Source organism: Zootoca vivipara, chromosome 15 (assembly GCF_963506605.1).
Source record: "Zootoca vivipara chromosome 15, rZooViv1.1, whole genome shotgun sequence".
NCBI lineage: Eukaryota > Metazoa > Chordata > Lepidosauria > Squamata > Lacertidae > Zootoca > Zootoca vivipara.
In genome coordinates, this window is record NC_083290.1 from 3363118 (window position 1) to 3382500 (window position 19383).

Consider the following 19383-nt stretch of genomic DNA (forward strand, 5'->3'; position numbering starts at 1 on the left):
TTTTTTAAAGCACTGAAAGGCCTCAAGTGAATGTTGCTTTCTTAAAAGCACTGAGTTCTCTGTTAGTAATAAAAATGCTACTAGTCCCTCATACTCTTCTTTTATCACAGCGCCTAACCCTGTATTTTAGGTTCACTCATGTCTCTGTCCTCGTCCTGGAACAACCGTCATAGCTGCCAAGTTCTCCCTTTTTTTAAGGGAAATTCCCTTATGCTGAATAGGCTTCCTCGCGAGAAAAGGGAAAACTTGGCAGCTATGAACAACCGCGGAGGCCAGTTGTGTTTCGTGAGGAAGCCAGCAGAGAGAGGTTTTGCAGGATGGTTCCCATCAGCCCCGGCTAGCATGGCTTCAAAGTCAATGAGGCAAAGAAACACCCCAAATTATAATATGCAATAAAGTGATCCCATTAGAATATAAACCAACCCGGACCCTTTCCTCATGTTCCTCCTTAATGAGAGGTTCAGAGAGATAGGGCCTTTTCTGCAGTAGCTCCCTCTTTGTGCAATGCTCTCTCCAGGGATTATCATTTTGCATTTTTTAATTATTATTATTCCATCTGTTTTACCGAAGTCTGAAATAAAATATGCAAAGCTTCTTCTCAGATATCTCGTATCTTTTTTTTTAAATCGAAGATCAAAACTGATCTAAATAGAAACACAAACCAACAATAAGAAAAGGAAAAAGAAGAGAGAAAAGGGGAAAGGAAGGGGGGAGGAAATATTCTTCATCTGTCAGCTATATACAGAAAATTATTTAAAATACGTAGGTTGGGTGGTGTCCTCTGAACTCTCCTTTGGCTTTCAGGGAGCCGGTGTGAGTGATAGATGCTGAATCGCATGTGCATGTGTGGAGTGGAGTGGAATTAATTTGTCACCTGACGGGCAGGTAGGCTTCAAATAGGTCCTGGGGAAATGACTACAGTGAATTGATTCCACCAGGTGTGTCTCGTGATGTTTATATAACCTGCTTGAACATTGTGAAAGGAAATATATTATGTCATTTTATGAAGAGCACATGCATAATTCCCCGATGTTTCTCTCGCCTCCTCATCCCCTTTTCCTTTTATTAGACAGTCACACCATTGTGTGTGTGTGTGTGTGTGTAAATACATTTGTTCTGCATTTAAAAAACTTTAAGCACATTATAAGTCATAAGAATAATACAATTTTTCAGGTTACCATTTGCATCTGAACCAGCCACTAGGAAAACAAAGTCACAACTCTGAGCAGGGCTGGATTTATAATGAGGCCCTTTATATGTCCAGCTGTCCTTGGTCAACAACAAATTGTTGTTGTTGTTTTTGTGCTGAATATATGCTATATGGTAATTTATGGACCTAATAGGCATCTAAAGCCATTTGCACATAACAAAATATGTATTTTATCGAAGTGATCTTTTAGGGAACAGTCTAGCAGGTGGGGCCCATTACTTGCACCATAGAAGCCTACACAACACAAAACACTGTTGTTGTATGTAGGTTTTTTTTATTTGGTTTTTTTATCTTATATTTTGGAAATGTACATCAAGGTTTTTTCTCCCTTTAATTTTTTGGGAGGCCCCTAAGCTATAGCCTGGTTACAGGTAGGTAGCCGTGTTGGTCTGGGTCGAAGTAAAATACTGTAAAAAAATTCCTTCAGTAGCACCTTAAAGACCAACTAAGTTTTTATTTTGGTATGAGCTTTCGTGTGCATGCACACTTCTTCAGATATCTGAAGAAGTATCTGAAGAAGTGTGCATGTATCTGAATGTATTCTTCAGTATCTGAAGAAGTATTCTTTGGCATGTATTCTTCAGTATCTGAAGAAGTGTGCATGCACACGAAAGCTCATACCAAAATAAAAACTTAGTTGGTCTTTAAGGTGCTACTGAAGGAATTTTTTTATTAAGCTATAGCCTGTTTAGCCTGTTTAGCTATAGCCTGTTTAGCTTATACGTAAACCTGGCACTGTCTGTTAATTTAAAAGATGCACTTGTGGATGAGTGAATGGAACAAATTATGAAAAGAAGCAGGAGACATGTGCGTGTGAAGTAATTTATACAAGCACTTAGAGCAAGGGGGGAAGGTGAAGGGCTTCATGTGACCCATTTGCATTGCCTTGATGGACGGAAGCACTTGATTGACGCTCAGCAACTCCCAAGGCCTGTTTACGAGGACTTCAAGCCACCAGAGCGCATGTGATACCGTTAGAAGGTCATGTGCTTGTCAGGGCAGGCCTGTGAAAAATGGATTTGTGGTTTGTGCGTCTGAATCTTCTACTTCCCTCCCCACCGAAAGCTTGCTTTGAATGCATCCTCCTTTTGAAGAAGAACGGGGAATCTGCCCGACTCTTAACGCTCCCCTTCTCAACTAGCAGATTTGCACACCGAAGCAAACTTATTGGGAGGGGGGCTGTGTGGGTGTGGGTGTTTGCACATCTCATAGAATCTGTTTAAAGAAAAAGAAGCAGAGTTAGAAGGGAACCCCAAGGCTCATCTAGTCTAACCCCCTGCAATGGAGGACTCACAGCTGAAGAAATTTTGACAGGTGGTCACCCAACCTCTGTTTAAAAACCTCCAATGAAATGAGGATTTACCACCTCGGAAGGTGGTGGACTCTCCTTCATTGGAGGTCTGGAGTAGCATTTTTAATTTATTTTATTTCTTTATATATTTAATTGCACACCTACATTCCACCTCCTCCAAAAGCTCAGGGCAGTGAATGTCTCTCCCCCCCTTCACAACAACCCTGTGAGGTAGGCCAGGCTGAGAATGGTTGCCCAGTGACCAGGGAATTTGAACCCTGGTCTCCCTACTAGGCAGTGTGCTGCATTGCCTTTTGCCAAGCATGTTGAGGTAAGATGGCAACCCTTGGTCTAGGATTGCCAACTGATCAGAGAGAGCGAGAGAGATACCAGGCCTGCTCCTCTGCCTTTAAGAACAAGCTTGATCTGCAAGCAAAAAGAGTACAAAGCGAAGGATCGTTGCCGGCTATAACAGTTGCAGAGGAAAGCTGCTTTTTGAGGTGGTGAAAAACGTGGCATTCCTACAATGAGGTGAATTGCCTACTAGTTGGCAATAGAAACAAAACAGGCCTCTGCTGTAATTTACACAGACGGGCACAGAGAAAAGCTAGAACATCACACCCACCGTACCTCTTATCTGACAATATTTATCTACCACTTAATCAGCAACAACAAAACCCTCTAAAGCGGAATGCATTTGTGGTTTAACCTGCTTTGGGCAGAGGAACGTGGGCTGGTGTGAAAAGTTGGCAACCAACCCTCAGTGTGGTCTCCTAGCTTGAAAGGCTACTCAATGCTTGTGGCTGTATGTGTATGGTGAGCATGAGTATGTGAATTATTTTTATTTAGTTTTTGTTTGTGCCATATATAGAGGGGGGGGGCTTATCTTGACCAAAAACAAAATGGCGCCCAAGGCCATTATTTCCCTCCCTTTCGCAACTTTCCCTCACGGACCACGTCGCCTTCAATCCCCGCCCCCCGCCCGCCTGTTCCTTCTCTCCCGGGAGCGCGCGGGGGGACTCTTTTCCCTCTTCCTCTGATTTCCCCTCCGCCCGCTTCTCAATGCCGGCGGAGGGAGACAAGAAGACTTGCGCCTGCGCGATACGTCCTATAAGAGCGGCTGCACCGCGCGGAGGCTTCGGCAGTCGTAGCCGGACGCCGGCGGGGCAGGGAGGACTATCGGCGGCGGAAGACGCGAGTGGGGCGGCGGGCAGCGGCCTGAGGAGAAGACAGGATTTCTCTCTTCCCCGTCCCTTTATCCCTTTCACCCCCACCCGGAAATATCTGTGGCCCAGGACTAGAAAGAGCCCGACCCCTTTATTTCGACCCGTTTTAGGGTCTATTGCCTTGACTTTTATTTTTGTGGGGGTGGGAAAGAGGTTTAGGAAGACCTTCAGGCCGGTAACGAGGTGTGGGGGCACAATGTAAGAAGGCCGTGATGAGGGACCCCTGAGGGGGGGCCTAAGCCCTCTCCCCCCAATTCCCCATTCCCAGTTTACAGGCCTTCAGTATTTATCTCTATCCGCCGCCCCCCATTAAAAAGGGTTGGTATGCTTTCCACCATCCCCCCTTAAAAGGTTTATATATATATATATATAAAACCAAAACAACCAACAGCAGCAGAATTCACCTTTCTCCCGATCACCACTCAGGGATAGGCCTCTCCCCCTTCCCCTTTTTTAATTAGGGAAAGAAATAGGTATCTTAATTGCTCACCCATTTTTAAGGGGGGTCTCTGTATTCTATATAATTTACCCCAGGATACAATTCATTCTTCCCACCCTCATTTAGATTGTGACTGCCCTTTTAAAATTCCTTTATTATGTGGAACCCCATTTGGGCATGTTTTTAAATTGTGGTCCCCTTTCTTTTCAAGGGTCTTTGATTTTGTTTCTCCCTCCACCTTTTTAGGCTTTATTTCTCCCCTCCCCCCAAAAAAACCTTAGATAAGCCCTCTTCTCTTCATATTTAAACAAACCATTAAAGGTGCTAACACCCCCTTTTGTTTCTGAAGCCTTAAAACTCACCTGTGCCACCTTTACCCAGCGACCTGTGCTTGCACGTCTCTGGCCTTTATTATTACATTAGTAATTAGTAATAATAATTTATATAGGGCCCAAAGGAACCTAAATGCTTACTCTTCCCTTCTGTGGTCCCTCTTGCCTCTTCTCCCCTTCAGAGGAGGAGGATTGATCTCCCCGTCCTCCTTTCCTTCCTTTTCCCCATGCCAGAAAACGCTCATCGCCTTTGGGACGCCGGAGCAGCCAGCCAGTATCCCCCGACCCCCTTCGTCTGGGGACCCCCGGCCTGTGCCTCCCCAAGCAACATGCCCACAGCTGCCTCCCGTCCTTGGGGGCGGACAGGAGGAAGGGAGACGGACAGACCCACCCTAGTCAACCTGCTTGGTGCCTCATCTTTTTCTTGCTCCCCTCCACAGCCTGGGTTGCTGATGTGAGCTTAATATTTTTAAAAAGCCTTTGCTGTGGTGGCCCCTTCTCCCCAGCTGGTCTCTATCCTCCCTGCCCGTTGGGCTTCATGCCCCCTTGAAGGAGGATGGAGGTGGTGGGAGACTTTGAATATAGCAAGAAGGACCTCATAGGACATGGAGCGTTCGCTGTGGTCTTTAAAGGTCGCCACCGCAAGGTAAATCAAGCAGGGTAGGGTGGCGGACTCCCCCCCCTCCCTTTTCCTCTTATCCCATCTCTTGGCTGGTTATACAACCATCTCCTTCCCTTCCTCTCTCTCTGTGTATCTGTTTTTGTTTGTCTGCATGACTTGTTTGAGGAGGAGGTGATATTTGGAATAAGTCAAGGGCTCAGTCCGCAAGCAGCTCTGCTTCAGCATCTCCCTTTTTCTCTACCTTTTGATCTGTTTTGTTTCTCCTATGGCCATCCTCCTTGTTGACATCAGCTAGCCTGTTCTGGAGAGTCAGCTGAGGTCAGGTGTTTTCTAAAGCAGTGCTTTTTCGGGGTGGGGGTGGGGGGCGTGGAATGTGGATGTGGCTCCTCCGCCTTTTTATTCTAAAGTTCACCGCCTGTTTGTTTTTATTTCAAAGCAGAGCAGAGATGGTGGTTGTGGTGATGTCAGCCTGTTATTATGGGTTCCTTCTCGTTTCTCGCTTGTTTAGTTGCAATTGCATAGAAAGGTTTCAGCAAGGTAAACTGTTTAAAAATTCAGGGTGGAATGCCTCTTTCCTTTCTCTGCCCGCCCCCCTTTTCTCATACTTGTAAATCTCTCAGAGTGCAGGGGCAGCAGAGACCAGTCTTACTCCCTCCCCCCTCCCCCCATTCAGTAACTGCAGAGCTAATGGGAAACTGTCTCTCTTCAGATTGGTAAAGATTTCTTAAATGTCACCACTCACAGCCTCGCTGCCCTTTATAATGGGAAGCTTTGCTGGCCATCAGCCCCCCCCTTTACTTTATTCTCTTTACTTTATTTAATTCTGCTCGCACTGTGCCATGTCTAGTTGTGACCTCAGGACCTCAATAACCCCTTTACGTAACCCCAGTAACTTGACCTAAAGCTTATAATTCCCCCCCCCTTTGCTACAAGCTTATCTAGCTTTGGACCTTTGGCAAGTTGATGTTTCCCTTGCTTCAGTTCTGTAAAAAGAGCACATGGATTACCTACCTTGTCCTAACAAAAAGAGGGACATTTTCAGCAGGGGCATCTCAACTATGGAATATACTGTAGTGTCTGTCCAGAGGGGTTCATCTGCTACCTTCTCTGTGATTTTTCAGAGCCATGTGGAGGCATTATAATTCACCCAAGCTTTTCAGTTGTGTTCTAAATCTGGACTTTTTTTGGTGTCTCTTCTGGAAAAAATTTGTTTCTTCTATAACTTTTGTTTTTGTTGATTTAATTCAGATACAGTGTATGTTCAGTATTGTCTTAATTAGGAATTTTTATTAATATTAAAGGTAAAGGGACCCCTGACTGTCGTGACCAACTCTGGGGTTGCGGCGCTCATCTCACATTATTGGCCAAGGGAGCCGGCGTACAGCTTCCAGGTCACGTGGCCAGCATGACAAAGCTGCTTCTGGGGAACCAAAGCAGCTAACGGAAACTCCGTTTACCTTCCCGTTGTAGCGGTACCTATTTATCTACTTGCACTTTGACGTGCTTTTGAACTGCTAGGTTGGCGGGAGCTGGGACCGAGCAATGTGAATTCGAACCGCCGACCTTCTGATTGGCAAGCCCTAGGCCCTGTCATTTAACCCACAGTGCCACCCATGTCCCACATTTATTAATAGGTGGCTGCATAATTCAAGAAAAAAACACTAACAAATGAGAGCAAGAGGGTTCCTTGTTGCCCATCCTTCCCCACCTTTTGTCAAATTTCTCCCATTGAAAAGGAGATGGTGGTAAGCTCCTTAGGTCAGGAGTTCACTTATGTTTTGCAAAGCATTATGTAGATAAAAACAACAACAAAGCAACCATTTTCCAGGGCAAAAATGTCTTCTAGGCAGTTGTCAATAATTTGAGGGTACTGTACTTTTAAATTAACTTTACTCAAACTTGACACCTCCCCACAGAGCATGCATTATCTTTCTTGCCTTCTTAAGTGGTCTGTTTTTCCTATTTGGCACCTCCCAGAACAGTTTGTGACTCAAAAGATGACAGCATTGACTGACTGAAACACAACAAAAAGCTGTTGCATAACTGAAATGCAAAGTTTATAAGGGGGTGGGGAGATTTGAAAATTGAGTCAGGCACTTGTGTTGTGAGATGATCAGTTTACATTTGGGATTACCCTCAATCTTTTCAATATCTTTAGTCCATTGGAAACAGATTTCCACTTCTCTGTACTAAAGTATATGAAGAGCCTTGAAATTTATAGTCATTTGTGATTCAGAATATTCAATTTGCTTATGTAGTGACTGCTTTTGCACATGACTCTAAGCTGTGTCTAGCCTAGAGGTGGTTTCTTCAGACTGGTGAAACCACCCTGGCATGTTTCAACTATGGCTTGGCATTATGTCCACATTCAACAGTCTTGCTTAACCAGGGTTTATTAGGCCACCCCAGATGCTTGTCAAGCTTACAGAGGCACAATGCAAGAGCAGCTGAAAAAAAACCCCAAGGTTTGGAGAAACAAACCACTGCTTGTTTGCTTGTCTCTGAGAGGGCTTGTGGTTTGTTGGAAAACAACAGCAAGCAAGATAGGGCACAGCAGTTAAATGCAAATGCAACCATTGGAGGTGGAAACTGACAAAAGGGAATGGGAATCATTGAATTAGTGGAATTATAGGCACCCACAGGCCCTGTTTTAATCCAGAGTATGGTAGGAACTACTGTCAAGGGGAAGTTCTCATTGCCCACTACTTCCACTCTTGGAGGCAGAATGCTTGTGAATAGCAGTTGCTGTGAAACAAAGGGGTGAGTGCTGTTGTTAATTCCTGCTTGTGGACTTCACATATGTGTCTGTTTAGTCACTGTGAGAACAAGATGCTGGACGGGCCACTGGCTTGGTCCAGCAGGCTTTTATGTTCCTATGACTGGAAAATATTGATGCCCCAAATCTCGGGGTGGGGGTTGGGAAGTAGGCAGGACCAGGACCCCAGGTGTCCTCCTCATCCCAAGCAGTTTCCAGCCACCTTTGCCATGTCTCTGAGATGGCAACTGGGGGTTCAAGTTGGTGTTCCAAAGGGGACTGGATTTGTCCCTGGAGCCTCCAGTTGCTGGCCTGCTACTTGGAGTAAATAAGAGCTCATTGGCAAGGGCCAAGGTGCCAACTTCCTATTGCCCCATCATTCTCTTTAAACTACTTATGTTGACCACTCTTAAAGACAGGAAACCCCAACATAGCCATTGACAGGCTAGGGCTGATGGGAGTTAGTAATCCGAAACCTCTGGAGGGCATCAGGTTGAGGATGACTGGTCTAGAGAATTTTTTTTTTTAAAGAAGCACATCTTAGGGTCATTGGGCTGCTTAACACAAAAAAATCAGGATACTTGTTTGGATTTAAAACACTTTTTTTTGTTCTTTTCAGAAAACTGACTGGGAAGTGGCCATCAAAAGCATCAACAAGAAGAACTTGTCGAAATCTCAGCTCCTCCTCGGGAAAGAAATAAAAATTTTAAAGGTATGGTTTGTGATACTCTTCCAAACTTCAGCCTTCCTGCAAGGTTTCCTCAGAGGACAGGTGAGAAACTTAATCCACATATCTAGATAGTCATAGTTCCAGCATTTTATGTCTTCCTGCAAAGGCCGAGATTTGGAGGGTTTTCAAATAATGCATTGGGATTCTCCGTCTGTAGAAATTGACAAATCCACTAATAATAATAATAATTTATTATTTCTACCCCGCCCATCTGGCTGGGTTTCCCCAGCCACTCTGGGCGGCTTCCAACCGAATATTAAAACAGTACAGCATTAAACATTAAAACCTTCCCTAAACAGGGCCGCCTTCAGTTGTCTTCTAAAAGTAAAATAGTTACTTATTGCCTTGACATCTGCTGGGAGGGCGCTCCACAGGACGGGTGCCACTACCGAGAAGGCCCTCTGTCTGGTTCCCTGTAACCTCACTTCTCGCAATGAGGGAACCGCCAGAAGGCTCTCGGTGCTGGATCTCAGTGTCTGGGCTGAATGGTGGTGACTGGTGTGAAGTGCTTGAATATTGCCATGCCTCAGCTCTTTGATTTTTCTTTCTGTGTAAGAAAGATGCGGGGCTTGCCGATCGTAAGGTCGGCAGTTCGAATCCCTGCAACGGGGTGAGCTCCCGTTGCTCGGTCCCAGCTCCTGCCAACCTAGCAGTTCGAAAGCACATCAAAGTGCAAGTAGATAAATAGGTACCGCTTTGGCGGGAAGGTAAACGGTGTTTCAGTGTCCTGCTCTGGTTCGCCAGAAGCGGCTTTGTCATGCTGGCCACATGACCTGGAAGCTGTACGCCGGCTCCCTCGGCCAATAGAGCGAGATGACCACCGCAACCCTAGAGCTGGTCATGACTGGACCTAATGGTCAGGGGTCCCTTTACAGTAAAAGCACAAATTTCAGCATCTGTGTTTATGAATTACTAAAAAGAATGAAAATTTGTAGAGATAGGTGTTGCTTTTTTAGTACACAGGCAATGACATCAGCTTCCTAATAATTGTTTGTTTTATTAATATCTGCTAGTTCCTAGTCTTTCATAGTTTGCAAGGATACACTCAGAAGTTTGTCTGGGTGAATGGTACTTGATGCTGAAATCTCAGAAGCCCAAATGTTATCTGAGGATGCAGGCTCTAATGCTTTATTATTCTGCCATATCCCATGACAAACATAAGTATAATTATGCCAAATAAGCAAATATATACAAACTACCCTTGTTGTTGTTGTTATTATTTAAGAGAATTCAGGGTTTCTTGGTGCAGAATTCAAGTTTACTTGGGGCAGAAGACTTAGAGTTTCTCTACCAGGGGGCATTGTTTTAATTGTACTGATTTTTCTAAAGCTCCTCCCACAGTGGACTTGGAATGCTGTGGGTGGCAGCTTCTGGAGGGGTGTGTAATTTTCACACTTGCTTCTGCCATTTGGCTGACCTGGCCCTTTTTAGGGTAACTGATTCAAAAGGAACAATGTGTGATCTGTCTCATGGGGATTGCGAAATAGAGATGTTAGAGAGAGAGGTTATTCAGCAGCACAGAGGCCCCAACTTCTTACTTACTGGGGTACTTTTATTTGATTCCCAAATCAGAACTTGGAACATGGAAGGTTGCTTAATAGCGGATCAGACCGTTGTTCCATTTAGCTCTGTATTGTCTGCTGTCCAGGGCCTTGCCCATCATCACCTTCACCTGAACTCTTTTAACTTGTGATTTCAGGATTAAAACTGGAATCTCCTGTCTGCAGAGCAGGTGCTCTACCAGTTAACAGTAGCCCCTCAGCAGAGGTTATGCTCCCTCCACCCTTAAGGTCTTGTGCTGTTGCTTCCCCTCTTAACTTGATACCCCCTCCCCAAAGTCACACAATTTCCAGTGCAGTGAAATTTGGCACTGTTGTCTTTGCTGGTGCCAGACAGCACCTGCAGGATTTTTTTTCTTGTACCTAGCACTCTCCTGTTTTTTAACACACTTGTGTCTATTATCACCCACACAGGTTTTTCTGTTCACATTCAGCAATACTGCGACCTCTTGGAAATCTTTTCAGTGAAAAACTCATCCTTCCCCCAGCACGATGCTCTTCCAGATGTTTTAGACTACACTTCCTGTCAGCCCCAATTGGAGTTGTAGTCCCAAACATCTGGAGGGTTTGGTGTTGGAGGAAGACTGACCTAGCTAATTAGATCATTCCACATATGTCACCTTGTGTGCTCTCTTGATACCTCTTTTTGACACTACCAGGAATTCAAACATTTCAGCTATTCTGAGCATGTTGTCAAGCAACTCAGCTTCATTACCCCTTCTTTGGTAAACATGAGCAGTGCCTGGGCTATGGAGGACAGCACCTTTTTCATGAAGTGCAGCAGGGTTCTCCTACCACAAATATTTTAAATAATAAATGTGTTTCTTGTTTTACAATAAATTTGAGAAGTGTTTTCCTCCAAAATGTCCCCACATGGTTAGGAATCATTTTCCCTCGACCCCAAAAACAGCTGGAGACCCAAGTATGGGAAGCACTATTCTACAACAACTAGCAGCGACTCTCCAAGGTTTCAGGTGGGGAACATTCCCAGCCTACCTGGAGATGTTGGCAGTTGACCCTGAGATTCTTTGCATGTGAATTAGGTGATTATTGGCACTTCCCCGAAAAAACCCGCAGGATTCCAGTCCTTGTGGTTTAAAATTAAGAACTGGTTTTAGAAGGAACATAGGAATTAGACTTATGCTGAGTCAGACTCTTGGCCCACATAGCTCAGGATTGTTGATTGTGATAGGAAGCAGCTCTCCAGGATCTCAGACTGGAAGTCTTTCCTAGTCTTGCCTGGAGATGCTGAGTTATGGACTAGGCCCCCAATTGCACTCCAGAATAGGTGGGACTATCGTTTACAAGCCAGCCCATGTGCTCTGACCCATCATGCAATGCAGGTGCTCCAGAGCCGAGCTGCAGCCCTTCCCCACTGCAGAGGTAGCAGTGGCAGGCAGAACCTCCCCTGCCAAGTTGCCGAGGTTAGTGTTAACCATAACAGGAAAACAAAATCGCAGGTTAAGTAGACACATATCAGTAATTAGAATAAAAAGAAAACATTTAAAATGATCCCACCTCGTTCACCTTGAACCATAACTGCAGCTGCCTAATCTTAGAACCAACTAAACAGCACTTTAAAAAGGGGGGGAGGAAATCACTGAGAGGCAACAGCAGCTGAAAAAACAGTAGATAAAAAGTGCCTGGTAAAAAAAGGTGGTGATTATGAGAGCCAACCTTGGCGCCAGAATGGAGAGATGCTATCCGCTCACTAGGCAGGAGGAGCAAAAGTGCACATGGGACAGTAAACCATTAACTGTGACTTCCCAGGAGAAGCAAACACAGCCAGTCTGTTTGTCTTTCCCCTGTTACAGATTCAATACACAACAAATGTAAATGTACAACATAAGCTAACAGGGAGGCAGGTTACATTTCTTCCCCCCCTGTCACAGCTTGGCAGGAGAGGTCACATATCTTTTATAGTTTACAGGGAGGGGTTTGCTTGTACATTTCTTCCACATCACGATGCTATATTACTGACCTTCACATCACTTGTGATGCTGCCCTAACTGAACTGGGATGATCTCTTCAAGTGCCTCTCTTCTTTTTTCTAGGAACTTCAGCACGAGAACATTGTAGCTCTCTATGATGTCCAGGTGAGTTTGTTCTCCAGCCTGTTGGACCTGGCTGTATTTTTTTATGATAATAATTGTGCATGTAACAGCTTCCCAAGGAGTTGCTGTGTTTGGCTTCCTGAAGGAAACACAACACAACAGGGGGTCTTTTTGGTACCTTCTAATGACTGAATAACCTAGAAGCTGTCTGTGGACAAACACTGGCTCCCTCAGCCTATAGAGCGAGATGAGCGCCACAACCCCAGAGTCATCCAGGGGTACCTTTACCTAAAGACTGATAGGCTTATTATGGCAAAGGTGAGGAGTCTCAGTCCCCTTTCTCTGATTTTCGAGACTCTCTTCAGACCCCACTCCTCAGTGGCCCTGTCCTTGACTCTCCTTGATTGCCTTTTCCTGTAATGTGTCCTTGAGTTGTGAAAATGTCTCTTTAGAAGGCTCTGGACTTTATGGGGCTGAAATGCAGGCTACAGTATGTAAGTAACAGTCACATCTGTCCACTTCTGCCTCTGGCCCTGCCCACAACTTGCTTGCGGCCCCATGAAGGTTCCCTTGTGTGCGAATGCGGCCCTCAGGATGAAAAAGGTTCCCTTCCCCTGCATTACAGCATCGACTTCATTTGGACAAGAAACCTGACTGATGTGGAAGAAAATGTCCTGCCAGTTACAGGAAAAATCCCAGCATTATTTGGTTCTGCGCGGGAAGACTATCTTAGAGATGAGCACCTTCTAAAGTGCGTCTGATCCCACGGGCTGCAGCATTCTGGGAACAGGAGTGGGCTGTTTCCGATGGGGGTCACTAGGGAGCAGGAAGAGCTTCACTTTGTTCTCGCTGGTGTCTGGACTAGGTGTTGAGCTCATTGTGCCAGCAGCTCTCCTTTTTGTTTATAAATAAGGCTTCTGATGGATGGGTAGGATAGATGATTTAATTTTGGTTGCATCCTTTTTTCAGTGCACTCTTAGAGGCATGGATTTCACTAGGGTCTCCTGCCCTTCCTAAGGGGCAGCTGGAGTGAATGAACATGGCTATTAAATAGTGTCTTAGCTCATTTCTTCCCTCCTGTATGGCTTGCATGCCCAGAGTCTCTGTGTCTGCTTGTCAGAGTGAAAAGGTCATTAGTGCAAAGTACCCTGGACACTGCATGTGTGTCTGCCTCATGTTCCCTTAAGAGGAAATGTGTGCTGCCTCCTGAGGCTTGTGATGGTCAGATGCAACTATTGTTAAGACCTGTGGTTCCCAACAAGTGGTCCGCGGACCCCCAGGGGTCCGCGAGCTATGCCAGAGGGGTCCGCAAGATCACCTCCCCATGGCGGCGGGCACGCTGGCGCGGAGCTCCTAAAGTCAACCAACGTGCCAGCGCCGCCAAATCAGCCCGACTGAACTCTCGCTTGGCCGACTGAACTCTCGCGATGGGGGCTGAGATCTCAGCCCCCTCGCGAGGGGGGAGTTCCCGCCTCCGTCATAACCAGGCTGACCAATCGGGTCAGCCGGGAAGCGGGGCTTCCCCTCTTTTAAACTAGCTGGGAGGCGGAGGGTGTGCGCGTGCGGGCCAAGGCATCGGCGAAGGAGGCGGTTTAGGGCTCGAGGTTGCTGCAGCGCAGCAGATTGCACTCGCCCCAGTTCGTTACTTGGCTTGCCTGCTTTCTTTCCCTACAGGTCGGTGCTCCCGGGAGCAGTCTCAAGCTGCCGGGCGCCTTGCCGTGTTTCGCCTCTACATCGCGCGCGCCCCACTTCTTCCGGCAGGGAGTTCGGGCTGCAGCGGTAGCCCGAAGGACCCTACAGAAGGAGTCTATCAGGGTTCCTGGGGCGTCTGCAGCGTTGCCATCGTCTGCAGGACCGGGGCTTTGGGAGCCCGCATAGGTTGCAGGATCGAGGCGGCTGCCTCTCCCCAACGTACTACTGCCTCTCGATCCCAGTCCACGCTGGGGGCCAGCTGAGCCTGGAAACAGAAGAGTGGTTGGCCAGGACCATTCCCCAGTATACCGCGCTCCGCCGGGGATCTCCCTGGCTTCCACGTGAGTTTTGCCGTGGTTGCGAGCATCTGCCTCTCCCCCTTCCATCAGCTGAGAACGGTGTGGGGGTTTGTGTGTCCCTTGTTCTATCTGCCGGTGGCCCTGTGTTTTATCTACAAGCTAGGGTCTAATTGCTTGGTTGCCGGGAAAACGTGGGGGCCGCCATTTTAAATCTGCCCACGTGCTTGGCGCCGATTTGTGCGTGGCTTCGGCACAAAAAAGTTGTGTATAAGATGCTATAATGATCATTAGGCAAAAAGTGATCTGTTTTCCTTATCTGTACTTTAAAAGAAACTATGGCATTAATTACCGTATTTACTCGAGTCTAACACACCATCAAATCTAATGTGCACCTCAATTTTCAGAACCTTGAAACCCAAAAAAGTATTTGTGGTGAATGTAAATGTGCGATCAAATCTAACACTAACCTTAATTTTCGCAATGTAATTTGGCTGAAATGGTGAGCATTAGATTCGAGTAAACACAGTACATATTTTTGTCATATTTTCCTTCAGAAAATGCATTTCTAAATGTATTTTATATCAGAAGTGACATATATTTTCCTTCCATTTGCAACCACATATCGGTGTGAGCAAGCATTTTCTTCCATGTGTTTCATGAAAAACAAGTATAGGAATCGGCTCGACATGCAGTCAGATTTCAGAGTGAAAGTTTCAAGTTTGGAACCTAATATTTAAGAAATAATGGACTCAAAGGACAGATTTAACTCATCTCATTAAGAACTGAAAATTAAAACTAACTGTATACTGATTGAGTACTCTGTTGTAACTATAAAAAAACGTATTAAAAAGACTCTTAATTTGGCTCTCACTTTTAATTTTAGGATTAGGAATTAATGGGGGTCCTTGTCACAATAGCGGCTCGATGAGGGGTCCTCGAGAAAATTTTGTTGGGAACCCCTGGTTAAGACGATAAGTGTTTACTCAGAGGTTGATAGCTTCTGGTTCCTTGTGTGCTTCCTGGGCACTGTCTTGTTGGTACAGAAATGCAGAAATGATGTTCCTGTTCAAGAGGCAGGTGGAGGGAGCTTGTCCTGGAAACAGCAACATGTTCTAGGGCTCCCCTCTCCTGCAACATGCCAGCTGTGGCCTTTGTGTAAAACTGAGGTGTACCTGGTTTGCTAAGCCTTTTCAGCTTCACAAAAGGAAGCGGAATGAAGCTTCTAGCTGGGCTGGTCACCCAGCTCTGCCTCAGCATCTTTACTTCACATAGGACTTTGCCATTTGCTGGTGTGCTTTTCCCATCAGCCTCAGCTGGCATGGCCATATCATGCTGGGGCTGATGGGAGCATGAGCATGCTGGCTGGGGCTGCCAGCAGTTGTAGTCCAAAACATCTGAATAGCACCAGGCGAATGAAGGCTGCCTTAATTTTTATTTTTCCATGAATATAAGCAGGAGAAGATAACTCTGGGCTGCTTATATTGCCTGTTGTGTATGGGGTTAGCACCTGCTCCTGAAACCAAATGTAAAGAGATTGACTGAAGCTGCATGGCAGCAGAAAAAGACACTCAAGCTGGACTATCCCATTTTCTCTCCCCTCCTCCAAAAAAACCACTACAGGATCAGCTAGGGTCACATCTATCCCATACATTTAAAGCACATGGCTTCCCCCAGAGAATCCTGGGAACTGTAGTTTACCTTTCACAGAGCTATAATTCCCAGCACCCTTAACAAAACTTCCCAGGATTCTTTGAGAGAAGCCATGTGCTTTAAATGTATGGGGTAGATGTGATCTTACACCAATTGCCCTGTGGGGAGGATCCCGTCAGTAGTTATATTTCGATATTCCCCTGTTGCGATTTTTTTCATTATTATTACTGCATATTTTGACATTGGTTGTAAGCTGCCTGAAAATCTATCCTTAAAGGTTGGGTATAAATAATGATTTAAAAGGTTCTTTTTAATTGGTTAATAAAGCTCAACTCCAGGCTTGCTTTATCCCACAAGCTGCTTAATAAGTGCCTACTCTTGCTGCAAAGAATGCTGGCCTCAGCGTCTGCAAGCCTGCCCCACATCCCAGCCTTTACAGGTTCTATTCCATGCCTGACAAGTTCCTAAAGGGTCATAAACCCAAGTGGCAACCCAACTTAGCTTGATCATGTTTTCAGATCTCGTAGTTTAAATTTTGATTATTTATTTTTGAAATCTCATGTTCCGGATGAACAGGTGTGTTTTTCTGGAACATTGCAAGGTTGACTGTATCACCACCTTTCCTGGTCATGAACTGTTGGCTGGAAGAAACCCCTGGCACTGTGGAGACACGTCATACTTCCCAGCATGCCGGGAATTGTTTCCTGAAAATGAAATGTCACACAAGGCGGACAACTGAACAACTCATAACGGCTCTGCTTGGGGTGGGGTGAGGAGCATTGCTAATGGAAACAGACTTACCCTTTCACGAGGTGGCCAGTCAGCCATGGAAAAGCCAGTCCACATGTAATAGGTGGCAGTAGCAAACTTGCATATATATTTTTTAGCTTGGTTTCACTTGCCTCCCCAACTATCTGCCTTCTCTCACTCTCTCATACACACGTACAGTATCCTATTTCGTTTAAGGTTTCTTTAGCAGCTGCATCAGCTTAAAGCCAAAGCAGAAAACAAGAGTGTAATATGTAGCACGTAAGTGAAATGCTTCAGTGTCTTGGTTTAGGGTGCATTGAATTATGACAGCTGGCATTCGTCTCTTTGCCTGTTCAAATTTACATTTTGTCAGGAAAGAGGTTCTGCTGCCCTAGGAGCTAGGATCAGACTACCGTAGCCAGGTATTGTCTTCTCTGACTGGCTGCAGCTCTGCAAGGTCTTGGGTAGAGAAGGGTCTTTCCTAGCAGCCTCCTGCTTGGAGGCCCTTCAAAGTGGACATTCAAGGGATTGAACCTGTTATCTTCTGTGTGCCAAACAGGTGCTCTGCTCTTGTTCTGCGGTTCCTCCCACATGCACCACAGTGATTCTGTACACATACACATACATCTCCCTGCATGTAGAAAATTAGATAGGAAACTATTCTTCTCAGCATCTAATCTTCAGCTAGCATGAGTCCCAACAAGGAATCCCCCCACTTATGAATGAGCATCGTCTCAACTACTGTAATATATGGCTCAGAGTGTTCCTCCTCATCTCTTGCTTGTGGCAATTACGCCTTGGTGCAGCAGCCTACCAGAGCCTGGTGCCTTCTAGATGCTTTTAACAGCAGTTGCCAGTGAGAGCCCTGGGGCTGGTGAGCCACAAACCTTTGGCAGATGGCTGAAGAAGGCTGTTTCAGAAGGGAGCCTCGCATTTCTGGGAGCAGCTTCTCACATGGTGGAATTTAGCAGGTGTCATTTTTTTTTAAGATTTCCTCGCTATTCTGTGCTCCAGCTGTCGGTTCGACATAGGAGTGTGATAGCTGCTGATCCAATCAAGCATTTGCTGTTTAACAAAAGTGGTCCCTTCTGATCTCGCTTGTCCTCCTTGCATGGCCAGTTCTGCCCTTTCTGACTAATTCTTTGCACTTCAGTTTGAAAAATACAGCGAAGATCTGTTTCCATCTTCCGCTTGTAACAACTCTGCTTTTTCTTACATAAAGGTTGTTTGGGAGGCACCATCTTTTTTCCTGGGCTGAGCTGAACAGCTGCTAGCTTAGTAAAGTTTGCTCATGGTACCCATGAGTCTTAATGACAGGGCTGGACAAGGGAGGTGAGTGGGAAAGTAGTGTTTTCCTTCTAGCCTTGGACTTGATTTTGAAAAACTCCAGTTTGCTGGAGGAAAGGATATGTGAATGTCATACCTTTTTTAATATATTTCATGCACAGTTTTGTAAGGAAATGTAATACTTGGCAGGATGCTGCAGCTTGGCAGAGGAAATTGGTCTCTGTGAAATTTATGTGTGAGAAGAGCATTGCAGTCAACAAAAACAAGGCTTTGTGGTGCCAGACTTAAATGAAACAGCGCTTGTCACCAGCAGTAAGAAGTTTTTACAGCCTGCAAAGAATGATTATGACTCCATAGCTGGGCTTTGATTAGCTTTGTCATTATTCCCCCCCAGATCGTGCGCTTCCTGCATCCCCTTTGAGCAGCCTTTCAGGGGGAAAGCCAGGGCTAAGTGGAGAACCTCTGCTGTAGCTCCGCCCATGTTTCTCATTGTGAACCTGGGTGTGGTGGATGGAGATTCCCATGGTGCTCCTCCCCTCTTATTACCATAGGGCTCTGCCCACACTGCATTGATTCAGGTCACTTCACCACACAGTTTGGTAGAGTAAACCATACCACGTGGCTGCTTGTACCGTGTTTCTCCGAAAATAAGACACCGTCTTATATTTATTTTTCCTAAAATAAAAAAAAAAACACTATGGCTTATTTTCAGGGGATGTCTTATTATTTTCCTCCTCCTGCCGTGGACGACATTGCTGCTGCGCCTATCACTATGTCTTATTTTTGGGGTATGGCTTATATTCCTTGAATGCTTAAAAATCCTGCTGCGACTTATTTTATGGTTACGTCTTATTTTCGGAGAAACGGGGTAGATCTGCCCACCTTTTATTCTGGAAACAGGCAATTGCTAGGTCCTCCTTTGCTAAGTCCCCAATGATAGCCTGGAAATAATTCCTTTTCAACAAAATGCCTGTTCTTGTTAGAGTGATCAACTTCCACTGTCCCACACAGAATTACAGACAATGAAACAGTGATGTGTTCCGCACAGAAGAGGCAAATAGCCCCCTGCCTGGTTGCCTTGTTAAGGAAGTTTTGTATACAGGAAGAGCCCCCATATAACCCTCAATTAACAGATTGGTTTATTCTAAAATATAATAGGAGTGGCTGATACTAGTTGACCTAGGTACATCTGGTCAGGCTAGCTCAGGCATCCCCAAACTGCGGCCCTCCAGATGTTTTGGCCTACAACTCCCATGATCCCTAGCTAACAGGACCAGTGGTCGGGGAAGATGGGAATTGTAGTCCAAAACATCTGGAGGGCCGAAGTTTGGAGATGCCTGGGCTAGCTTATAACATTGGACTTAACTTCCCCTACATGGTCTAGAATCAAAGAGTGCAATGTAGAAAATAAGTATTGTCATCAGAGCTGATGTAATCAGTTGTTTGGAATAATGTAGCTTTCAGGATGCCACAGAGCAATCGCCTTC

At 45.6% G+C, this 19383-nt stretch overlaps 1 protein-coding gene across 4 annotated transcripts in view; it reads left to right on the forward strand.

Moving 5' to 3' along the window:
- The first annotated feature begins 3628 nt into the window (after positions 1–3628).
- Positions 3629–19383, forward strand: part of ULK2 (unc-51 like autophagy activating kinase 2) — a 73621-nt gene continuing 57866 nt past the window's right edge. Inside the window, exons 1-3 of one of the 4 annotated variants that reach the window (XM_035138909.2) lie at positions 3629–5144; positions 8495–8587; positions 12219–12260. In XM_035138909.2, the coding sequence (XP_034994800.2) occupies positions 5055–5144; positions 8495–8587; positions 12219–12260 (225 nt within the window). In that variant the 5' untranslated portion in view covers positions 3629–5054. The other 3 variants (XM_035138911.2, XM_035138910.2, XM_060268347.1) reach the window with 3 other exon arrangements.